Raw genomic sequence first — 12,252 nt, forward strand, 5'->3', positions numbered from 1 at the left:
TAATTTCGATTAATGATTATTTTGATTTTTTATGCTTTAAATCTCTTTTGTTTCTCTATCATAGTCATACTTTAAACAGTTCAGTTCTTTTTTAAATGAAGACAGCTTTAATCCTTGACATCAGGGAGTGTCAGAATCTGGTTCGAAACCGTTAACTTGAGCTCAGCTAGTGTGGGTGCAGGCTAGTGTAATTAAACGAGTTCCTGCGGTCTTAACAAAAACAGCTAAATCAATTCTGAGCGGTTAACAAAAGCCCCAATCATTATAGGAACAAAGAGCCGCTGAAACGGCCGCGATCGAGGAGACCCTGGGTCTCGACAAAGTAGTTACTCAACCCTCGGGTTTCTTTGATTTCAGCAGGACTGGCGTCCGGAAATAACGGAATTAATCTAACAATAGATTAGTTACCTGAACAGCGGTTAGACTTGGAACAAATTTTCTTTCCGTACCGGCTTAAATCAATGCTCGTTTCCCCTATAGACTGCATTACTGCAGAGGGGCTAAAGTACAGAATTATACCCTTCAAACGGAGAGCCGGTCACTTACATCAGATAAGTGCACTATTGACAAGTTACAAGGTGGTATTTGTCTTGTGACATGCAGGTTAAGGGTAAATTCTAAATATTTTTTGTCTTTACAATGTCTGCAGGATGCTGCTGTCGGATCTGCCAATGTTGAAGACGGGAGGAAAGAAAATGTACCTGCTGCAAAACCAAGATGGGGGGGTCAGTCGATGTTGGTATTGTGATTGAAGGCATCATTGTCTTGGGGATCTTAGCAGAGCCTGCTGCTATCTGTTAGGACTGACCTACACATTAGAGCTGCGCTATTCAAACTGAAAACTTTTCCAATAAGGTTCAGGGACTCAAGAATTACCTCGGTACAGCGGTTTTTGAACGTCCCAGTTCTCGAACAAATCGGTATTCGAACAAGAAATTCGAGATTTTTTTGCTTAGGATGTCAGACGAAATTGTTAGTACATTCTTGTTACTCTGAGGATTGCATCAACTCTAATCATGCCTCCAAAGGAAGCAAATGGGAGCAGTAAAGCTGATCATGGCGAAAAGCGGAAAGTAGTTCCCAAAACCATTGAATTAAAAAAATAATTAATCACAAAATATGAGTCCGGTGTGCGTGTGTCAGAGTTGGCGCGGGAGTTTTGCATGACAAAATCGACAATAAGCTCGATCCTGAAAAATAAAGACGCTCTTAAAGGAAGTTATGTTGCGAGAGGGGCGACTGCTTACCTTTTTTAACTTAATGATAATGACACCAAATGATTCCCAAGCGCGGCACCGCTGCTGCTCACTGCTCCCCTCTCCCCCAGGGGATGGATCAAAAATCACACAGGGATGGGTTAAATGCAGAGGACAAATTTCACCACACCCAGATGTGTGTGTGACGACAATCATTGGGACTTTGCAGCACCTTTCCCTGGCTTAGCCATAGCACTTCTGTGTGATATGGTAAGTCACCGTACTCTGTATCTAACTCTCCCAGAAATGCCTTGGACTGGCGGTGATTTAGACCTTTGGCTCTGATTATGTTTACTGCTCGCGTTATATGTTCCATTTTCAAGGCTTTGCCACACAATGACTCTTGGTGTATGATGCAGTGATAAGCTGTCAGCTCCTCTGTGACGTTTTCCTCCCGCATCCTCCCACGCATCAGGAGTGGCAAGGATTTGCCACTAATCCACTCCTGTGTCCACACAGGTGCTCCGTCTGTGGTTAATCCCACAATTTTTTCCCAAGGAAGCCCCATCTCATTTACACATCTGGATACCTCTTCAGTGCCACGCATAGGACGTAATGACCAAAACTCTTGTTATGCTCAGGCTGGAATCTACTCCACGGACAAAAATTGACAGCTGGGCAATGTCAGATGTGTCCGTGCTTTCATCCACGGCATGAGAATATGCAATGAAATAGTTTCTCTTTCTCACAAGTTGTTCTTTTATATTGGCAGAAAGCTGGTCTACACATTCAGCAATGGTGTTTCTGCTCAAGCTCACTTTTGAGTTGTCTTTTGTATGGGCACACTGCGTCACAAAATATAAGCATACAGTTTTTTGATAAACTTTCCCTTTGATAAAGGGCCGGGCTGATTTTGAGACCTCTTTTGCCACAATAAAGCTAGCCTTGACAGCAGCCTCGCTTTGTGATTTGGCATATGTGAACATAGCCTGCCTGGATTTAAGGCCTCGTTTTAATTCTTCCACCTTCTGTAGCCTTTGTCCCGTGTCCGTATTCTTGTCTTTGTCTGTGTGTTTGAGAAGTTTGATAGCGCCTTCTTAGATTATATTCTTTCATTACAGCCAAACTTTCTCTACACAGAAGACACACAGGTTTGCCTTTTACCTCCGTGAACATGTAGTCTGCGTCCCACCTGGCTTGAACCCCCCTTTTCTCTAGGTCCACCTTGCGTTTAGCCATTTTTAAGGAGGGAGGTACCTGAAAGTTGATCTCTGCTCTGACTGCTGATGAACAATGAAGCAATGGCGCAACACACGCACCAATACTACATTCCCCACAATGCAACGGTAGCCCGCGAAGTCACAGCAGCGCACACAAGCGGCTGTGGCATGTGGGCCGGTTCTAGTAGTAATTAAATATCATCCAGGGGGATATAGATAAACAATTTGCGAGCCGGATTTGGCCCGCGGGCCTTGACTTTGACATATGTGCCATAGGAATGGCTTCCGGACGGCTTAGAGGAAATTCTGGTACACCATCCGATGTCTCAGGAGGGGGAAGCAGTTCACTATTAACACTGTGTACACTGGGGACGGTGTGCTGTTGACCTCGACTTGGGACGTCATGAGTCCATGGGGAGAATTTGAGACCTCCTCAATTGCACCGGCACACCTTCCATTGTGGAAGCAGGGCCTCGGGACAGAGGGGGGGTGGTCGCCCTCTTAAGAAGGAGGATCGGAGAGTGTGTTCCAACTACAGAGGAATCACACTCCTCAGGCTCCGTAGTAAGGTCTATTCAGGGGTGCTGGAGAGGAGGGTCCGTCGGGAGGTCGAATCTCGGATTCAGGAGGAACAATGTGGTTTTTGTCCTGGCCGTGGAACAGTGGACCAGCTCTATACCCTCGGCAGGACCCTCGAGGGTGCATGGGAATTCGCTTAACCAGTCCACACGTGTTTTTTGGACCTGGAGAAGGCGTTCAACCGTGTCCCTCAGGGAGTTCTGTGGGGGGTGCTTTGGGAATAGGGGTGCTGAACACACTGACAAGGGCCGTTTGGTCTCTGTATCACCGATATCAGAGTTTGGGCCACATTTCGGCAGTAAGTCAGATTCATGTCCAGTTAGGGTTGGACTCCGCCAAGGTTGCCTTTTGTCACCGATTCTGTTCCTACTTTTATGGACATAGTTTCTAGGCGCACCCGAGGCGTTGAGGGAGTCCAGTTTGGTGGCCTCAGTAGCACATCTCTGCATTTTGCAGATTATGTTGGCTTTTTCAAGCTGTGATCTTCAGCTCTCACTGGAGAAGTTCGCAGCCAAATGTGAAGCGGTCGGGATGAAAATCAGCACCTCCAAATCTGAGACCATGGTCTTCAGTCGTAAAAGGGTGGAATGCTTTTGGGTCGGGGATGAAATCCTGGCTCAAGTGGAGGAGTTCAAGTATCTTGGGTCTTGTTCACAACCGAGGGCAGGGTGGAGCGTGAGATCAACAGGCCGATTGGTGAAATGTCTGCTGTGATGTAGACTCTGAACCAGTTCATTGTGTTCTAGAGGGTTAGATTTACCGGTCGCTCTATGCTCCTACCCTCACTTATGAGGATTGGCAAAAAACAAGATTCCGGATACAAGCGGCCGAAATGAGTTTCCTCCGCAGGGTATTCGGGCTCTCCCTTAGAGATAGGGAGAGAAGCTGAGTCATCCGTGACAGACATATATTTGAGCCACGTTGAGAGGAGCCAGAAGATATGGCTCAGGTATGTGATTAGTATGACTCCTGGACGCGGGGGAGGTCTTCCGGGCATGTCCCACCGGCAGGAGGCCCCAGGGACATCCCAGGACACACTGTGTCTTGGCTGGCCTGGGAATGCCTTGGGATCCCCCAGGATGAGCTGGACGAACTGGCTGGGGAGAGGGAATTCTTCCTAGAGCTGCCGTATCCGCAACCTGACCCCAGATAAGCGGGAGAGGATGGATGGATGGATGGATGGATGGATGGATGGATGGATGGATGGACGGACGGACGGACGGACGGACGGACGGACGGACGGACGGACGGACGGACGGACGGACGGACGGACGGACGGACGGACGGAGAAACATAGTTGCTTTATTTATCTATTAAAGAACAATCAGGACTTTCAGTAGTAGTGATTTCTCCAGCTAATTTTTGACCAATGTCCACAAAGTACTCATTAAACTTATTAGCCATTTCATTCATATTGTCGTGTTTCTTCATTCTCAGTAAAATAAGAAGGGTAAATTCTTTGTGTAGTATTTTAATTTTTAAGTATGGAGTTAAGGTGGCTCGGTGGCGCACAGTTTGGCACGTCCACCTCACAGTTAGGAGGGTGCGGGTTCGATTCCACCTCCAGCCCTCCCTGTGTGGAGTTTACATGTTCTTCCCGTGCCCGTGTGGGTTTTCTCCGGGCACTCCGGTTTCCTCCCACATCCCAAAAACATGCTTGATTGAGCACTCCAAATTGCCCGTTGGCGTGAGTGCGAGTGCAAATAATTGTTCATATCCGTGTGCCCTGCGATTGGCTGGCAACCAGTTAAGGGTGTCCTCTGCCTACTGCCCAATGACCGGTGGGGGACAAGTGGTACAGAAGATGGATGGATGGTATGGATGGAATATTGAAATGTCCACAATGTTATCTGAGGTGAGTGAAAAAGTGGAGTCTATCCAGATAATAAAGGTCTCAAGGCTTGAGCCAAGAGCATGATACACACAGCTAATAATAATATTTTTCTTTTTTTTCATGACAGATTTTAATTGAAATGCACTTCAGAATATTTTCGATAGCAGTTGACATTGTCTTGATATTTTTTTATTCTTGAGAGCTCTCGTATAATTTACCAACACCCCCTCGTGTTTTATTTGGTCCATTTATATGTTGCAGTTCATAACCATCCAAGACGAAATCAGTCCCTCTTAAAGTCAAGTTAAAGTTAAAGTCCCAATGATCATCGTCACACACACATCTGGGTGTGGTGAAATTTGTCCTCTGCATTTAACCCATCCCCATGTGATTTTGATCCATCCCCTGGGGGAGAGGGGAGCAGAGAGCAGCAGCGGTGCCGCGCTCGGGAATCATTTGGTGATTTCATCATTCATCTAAGTTATGTTAAAAGGTTTTGTGAAATGGTTAAGATCAGAGCTGTGGACTCGGACTCGGGTACTTGGACTCGGTCGGACTCTGTCATTTTTGCCGACTCGGACTCGGTGCTGATTTTGACCGAGTCCACCGAGTCCGACAATAAAAAAATACGTTAAATTTTATTTTCATCATGCTGCTGAAAATGCGCGTAGGAATACTGTCCACAGCCCTGCTTACGATCAATGCGGCCACGTTGAGTTGCACTTAGGCTAATGTTTACATTATGTACCAATCTCAAGGACGATTATGTCACCCACCTTATATCATTGATGTGTTTCGATAGTTGTGGGGTCGTCACTAATTATTTGTGTTTAGATAAATGTCTGAGCTATAATGGTGTAATTAATGATTAAAAAATATTATCTTACATGTCCTGTGTTTCAGAATGGTTATTTAATTGGGCGAGAGTGTGTGTTTTCAAGCGTTTTGCCTCATGCCAATGGCACTCAGGCCTAAGGGTGGGCTTCAATGACTATTTTTGTAAAGCCACGCATTTAATAACATGTCAAATAATATATTAGAGTGTAGGGTATGTTCCAATGTATCCACTTCTATCGGTTAAATTGTCAACCGTACATTTATGACTACGCCATGAGTGATCTACGTCATGAACTAGCACAACTTCGGTAGGGCAGGGAAAATGTTATCGATCTGACGTCCGATTGGAACGTCGCCTCACTTTTACGTCCGCACTCTCAGCAAGGGATCCTATATAAGCCGAACCAGCCAGTGTGAAAGCAGTTGTGTTCGTTCTGGTAGATTTTGATCGAAATTAGCCTTGAATAAAGACTAAGCAGTCACATGAATTAACTGAAAAAATGGACAGCCGGACTCGGACTCGGTGGTCAAGAGGCCGGACTCGGTGCAAAAATCCGACCGAGTCCACAGCCCTGGTTAAGATATTCCTTAATATGAGTAAAGTTAGCATACACACTTGTGTTGTTGAAATGTATCAGGGAGATTTTCCTTTCAATGTTTATGCTCTGATTACTAAATTGATTATCAGAGTAGAAAAGAAAAGAATAAGTCATTGTCAGGGTCTATACTGTGATCAAAGTCATTAGACTTCCTAGAGGAATCAATCTTTAGTTCCAGTTTACGTTCTAATGTTTGTTTGAGAGGATGACCTTCCACTTTCCCACCCTGAAGTTATTTGTTCATTCCCTGCAGGATTTTGTAAAGAAAGAATATCAAGCAAAATTGCACTTACCCTAAACTTTGCTCAAAATACCGTAACATCCCGTAGCGTCCCCTTGCATGCTGGTTAGTGTTTCACTGCTTTTGATACAAAAATACATTATACTGATGGGTGAACACACGCACACACACGTGCACAAGAGCTGCAACACACCAGAAAAGTAGTTTTTTTTCATAGGGAAATTGTAGACGGTTGTATACAGTGTCATTTGTTTTTGTAAATATCATTGTAAATAAATGATTACTGTATTTTTCGGACTAAAAGTCGCTCCGGAAAATGCACAATAAAGTGAAAAAAAACATATATAAGTCGCTCCGGAGTATAAGTCGCATTTTGGGGGAAATTTATTCGACACAATCCAACACCAAGAACAAACATGAACGAGCAACAACAGGCAAAACAATAGGTATGCTAACGTGACATAAACACAAACGAAGAGCTGAGAACGGGCCTGACGTAACATTTAGAGTTATTCAAATAACTATTACATAAACAGGTTTATAAAACATCTGTGTCACTCCAATTCATTAAATCCGCAGCGTGCGCCGCTGACGTCAGCCTCGTCGTTATTCCACAGATCTAGTATATAACTATATTGTAGCGTGAACAAAGTACCAGGAAAGACATGGGGTTGGTAAACGGCTCTTTATTTAACAAAACAAAAGTTCAACGAGCCAACAACTACTGAACTGTAACGATAAAAACATGTACACGAAATAAAATATATCAAATAACTATAAAGTCAAAGTCAAAGTCAGCTTTATTGTCAATTTCTTCACATGCCAAAGACACACAAAGAAACCGAAATTTCGTTCCCCGCTATCCCACGGTGACAAGACATGGCACACAATAGACAATCAAGTAAAACAACAGCGTGCTGAATAAATAACGAATAAATAACACAACAAGTAAATAAGAGGAGCAAAAAGGAGCAAGTGAGCGTACAGCAGACATTCCATAACATAGCGCAAAAGTGCAGCACACTACGCAGAAGGGGGTAGCGAGTTCAGGGTCCTAACCGCCTGGAGAATGAAGCTGTTGGCGAGTCTGGTGGTGCGGGAGCGCAGGCGGGTGACTCACATCACTCACAATCGCGGTTGCCTTGCGGGTGAGATGGGAGGTGTAAATGTCCTTCAGGGAGGGGAGCGAAGCAACAAAAATCTTACCAGCCGTATTCACTATGCGCTGCAGGGCCTTCAAGTTCTGGTCAGTGCAGCTACCACCCCAGACGGCGATGCAACTGGAGAGGACGCTCTCAATAGTGCCACGGTAGAATGTAGACAGGACTGCCTGAGGAGCACATGCACGCCTGAGTTTCCGCAGGAAGTGCAGGCAGCGCTGAGCTTTCTTTGCCAGTGACGCGGTGTTTGCCGACCAGGAGAGGTCCTCACTGATGTGCACCCCCAGGAACTTGGTACTGTTCACAACATAAATAGTTCACCGCCACAAGGCCCCAAGCACCGGCGTGTACTTCCAGGTGCGTGGGGGCGTGGACTTCCATCCCCGGAGGTGGCACTTCCAGCCACAGAGGTGGCTGGGACCTCCGTAGAGTAGGACCCGGCGGGCATAGGAGCAGTGTCCGACCCCCATCCACCGTCCCCGGACAGCCAGCTGCCGAGCGCCGGCCCCCGACTTCCAGCCATGGAGGTGGAAGAGAGCTCCACAGAATAGGACCGGGCGTGCGTAAAAGCCATGTCCGAGCCCCATTCACTGTCCCCGGACAGTCACCCGGCCGAGCGCCGGTCCCTGACTTTCATCCACGGAGGAGAAAGAGAGCTCCGTAGACTAGGACCGGGTGTGCATAAAAGCCATAATAGTTTTTCAAACCTTGTGTGTCATTCCAAATCATTAAATCCTTCAAACTCTTCATCCTCCGTGTCACTTACAAACAAAGCCGCTAATGATGCCGGTAGTACGCCGCGCCACTGACGTCGATTGCAGTTCAAAATACAGTAATCCCTTGCTACATCGCGGTTCGTTTATCGCAATTTCACTTTTGTTTTTTTTTGTTTTTTGAATTTTGAAAATTTGTGAAACAATTCACATATAAGTCGCTCCTCAGTATAAATCGCCACCCCACCCAAACTATGAAAAAAAAGTGACTTATAGTCCGAAAAATACGGTATTTTTTTGCTATCAAAAACCTTATTTTTAGTGTTTTTGTTGGTTTTATAGAAGCAAACAATGTTCACATGTCTGAGAGACAGTTATATTTCAACTGAGCCAGGAGAGTCAACAACAATGGCTTGACCTCGTAGAAAAGCTAGACATGACTCACAACAGCAAAACGGCATGGTCAACCATTCGTAGACTAAACTATGAGATTAAACCAGCGCAAATAATATCAGGAGTAAATCCAAACCAAATTGCTCACAAATTAATTGTAAATGGCCGTCCAAATAGTAAAGCAAACTATCAAAGGAAAAGGCAAAAGGAGGAGATGAAGGCAGTACTCTTAGACGGTTATAACTACTTCCCACCTTTCTCTCTAGAAAAACAGGCAAAAGAAATCAACCAGTTAAAACCAAACAAGGCTGCAGTAATAGATGGGATCCTAAATGAGTTCCCCAAACACCTGGGACGCAAGGCAAGACAATGGCTACTGTCCCTCTTTAACTCATGTCTAAGAACAAAGAAGGTCCCAGAAAAGTGGTGAAGATCCAAGGTAGTTGCTCTTCTAAAGCCTAATAAAGATCCAAACAACCCAAAGAGCTATTGGCCAATATCACTACTCTGTACCTTGTATAAACTCTATGAGAGACTTATACTAAACAGAATATCTGACACAGTTGACAACCTCCTCACACCAGACCAAGCTGGGTTCAGGCCAGGACGATCTTGCTGCGGTCAAGTCCTTAACTTAACCCAGTAAAGTCACTGGGGCAGTGTTTGTAGATAGCATACCAGCTCTGTCAAACCCCTGAAGCTGACTCATCGAACCCAGGTTAAGAACCACTGGCTTAGAACATCTGCCCTAGCCTTGTGCTATGCACCAGCAGAGTACTGTGCACCTGTGTGGAGTAGATCATCACACGCAAACAAAATAGACCCATTGCTTAACGAATTGTAGAGTAATTACAGGAACACTACGGCCCACTCCAACTAATATCCTATATAAGCTTGCTGGTATTGCCCCTCCAAACATCAGGCGGCAGACAACAGCTAAAATAGAAAAGCACAAGCAAACCTCGGAGCCAAGACACCCATTGCATCCCCATGAGCCAGTTCCGAGGAGACTGAAATCAGTTTTGGTCCTGAGGAGGAACTTCCACCCCAGATAACAGGACAAAAGTATAGAGTGGACCAATGGAAGGAATCTGAACAAAGGAATACCCCCCAATAGTGTTTGTTCAAGAGCCCACCGAAGAAATTGCTGATGGGGCACATCTCCCTCGATGCAGCTGGTGTGCTGTTCAAAGTCAAAGTCCCAATGATCGTCGTCACACACACATCTGGGTGTGGTGAAATTTGTCCTCTGCATTTAACCCATCCCCATGTGATTTTGATCCATCCCCTGGCGGAGAGGGGAGCAGTGAGCAGCAGCGGTGCCGCGCTCGGGAATCATTTGGTGATCTAACCCCCCCAATTCCAACCCTTAATGCTGAGTGCCAAGCAGGGAGGCAATGGGTCCCATTTTTATAGTCTTTGGTATGACCCAGCCGGGGTTTGAACCCACAACCTTCCAGTCTCAGGGCGGACACTCTACTACTAGGCCACTGAGCTGGTGTGGTAAGGTAATGTAGATGTCCATTATCAGATGAAGCGCACACAAGACAGGCGAGTGTACCCCAACACCATCAGTGACTAGAATTGCACTTCGTAAATTGTAAAATCCTTATGTTTAGACAATCTTATGATTATGAGAGGCGATTGTGAAGGAAATACGACACATTATTTTACTCTGCCATGACAGATATTATGAGGTGTAGGTCTTGTTTTAATATTTGTTCAGTTTCCTTATACTAATATAGTGTCTGAGTCTTATGCATTTATTTATGTATGGGTGTATGTGTGTGTGTGTGTGTCTGTGTGTGTGCTTGTGTGTGTGTGTGTGTGTGTGTGCGTGTGTGTGTGTGTGTGTGTGTGTGTATGGAAGCAAGCAAGCATACATATATAGTTTCTGAGTCGTATGCATTTATTTATGTGTGTGTGTGTGTGTGCGTGTGTGTGTGTGTGTGTGTGTGTGTGTGCGTGTGTGTGTGTGTGTGTGCGTCTGTGCGCACGCGCGTGTGTGTGTGTGTGTGTGTGTATGTACGCAACCAAGCATACATGTATAGTTTCTGAGTCTTATCTATTTATTTATGTGTGCGTGTGTGTGTGCGTGTGTGCGTGTGCGTGCACGTGTGTGTGTGCAATCAAGCAAGCATATGGTATATATGTATGTATGTATGTATGTATGTGTGTATGTATGTATGTATGTATGTATGTATGTATGTTTCAGGGGTGAGAATGGCAAATGTGAAAAAACACTGAAAAGTAGCCGGGGGTCTGGGGGGCCGATGAGATATCTATGTATAGCTATATCATTGAAGATTTATTCTTTAACGATATCATGACAATAGCCTAACATTAGCTTACATGTAACATCATGTTACTTTCTAAAACTACATGCTTGTAAAAGTAAAAACGTAGCTTTGTGCTTTTTTGTTTCAATGTGCTCCTTAATGTTCCTCGCACCGCGACCTCCATAGCTGATCATATCTTGACAAAAAATACACAAAACCTTCCCCGTGACATCTACTTTACAAATATGTTCCGTCAGACACTCGGTTACGGACTGTGTTCCGAGTTGTACGATGACGCTGCTCTCGAGCCATGCCCATCTGAAGCAGTTCTTGATCCCGTTTGACTAAATAACTCGTCTACAAGTGATGAATACCCAATCGCAAATTCACATTGTGCCGGTGTAAAAACAGTTCTCCGTGTAAGTTACGTTAACAAGTGGAAATTATGTGACAAAAGTAGCGCCAAAATGCTGCCGAAAATAAGGCGGATGTTTTCGCATCACTGCTGCCAGTGAGTTAGGTTTACAGAGGCAAGCCGATTTCCGTACTCACAGCTTAACTAATTTTGTTTTGAGATGTGTCTAAAGATGCCGTCGCGGCGGGCGGGTGAATGCTCGCGAGTCACCGAGGCTAATGTTACAAGGCCGCTTACCCCTCCATATATAAAAGAAATATTTTTCTCAACGGATTTACACGATACACAAAAATGATATTTTCGACGGAAAAAAAACAAGGAATTCTCATCCCTAATGTATGTACAGTACCTCACAAGAGTACACCCCTCTTATTTCTGCAATATTTTAATGATATCTTGTCATGGGACAACACTGAAGAAATGACACTTTGAGACAATGTTAAGTAGTCACTGTAGAGCTTGGATAGCTAAGTAAATATATTGTTACTTCAAAGTAACTCAAAATACAACAATGAATGTGTAAAATGCTGGCAACAAAAGTGAGTACACCTCAACTGAAAATGTCAAAATTGGACCCAAATGTAAATATTTTGTGTGGCCACCATTATTATCCAGCACTGCCGTAACCCTTTTAGGCATGGAGTTCACCAGAGCTCCCCAGGTCGCCGCTGGAATCCTCTTCCACTCTTCCATGATGACATCACGGAGCTGGTGGATGTTGCAGACATTGCGCTCCTCCACCTTCCGTTTGAGGATGCCCCACAGATGTTTAGGTCTGGGGACATG

General features: G+C 45.0%; 1 protein-coding gene across 23 annotated transcripts in view; it reads right to left on the minus strand.

Annotated features, from left to right (window-relative positions):
• galnt7 (UDP-N-acetyl-alpha-D-galactosamine: polypeptide N-acetylgalactosaminyltransferase 7) overlaps window positions 1–12,252 on the minus strand; it is a 309,242-nt gene that overhangs the window by 126,818 nt on the left and 170,172 nt on the right. Inside the window, exons 11-12 of one of the 23 annotated variants that reach the window (XM_068650749.1) lie at window positions 7,713–7,836; window positions 7,289–7,647 (exon numbers count right to left, since the gene is read on the minus strand). The exons of 21 other annotated variants lie outside the window; for them this stretch is intronic. In XM_068650749.1, coding sequence (XP_068506850.1) covers window positions 7,743–7,836 — 94 coding nt within the window. In that variant the 3' untranslated portion in view covers window positions 7,289–7,647; window positions 7,713–7,742. Of the gene's footprint in view, window positions 1–7,288; window positions 7,837–12,252 lie in introns of those variants that run through there. One more of the 23 variants, XM_068650748.1, reaches the window with a different exon arrangement.

Source organism: Syngnathus scovelli, chromosome 5, assembly GCF_024217435.2.
Source record: "Syngnathus scovelli strain Florida chromosome 5, RoL_Ssco_1.2, whole genome shotgun sequence".
NCBI lineage: Eukaryota > Metazoa > Chordata > Actinopteri > Syngnathiformes > Syngnathidae > Syngnathus > Syngnathus scovelli.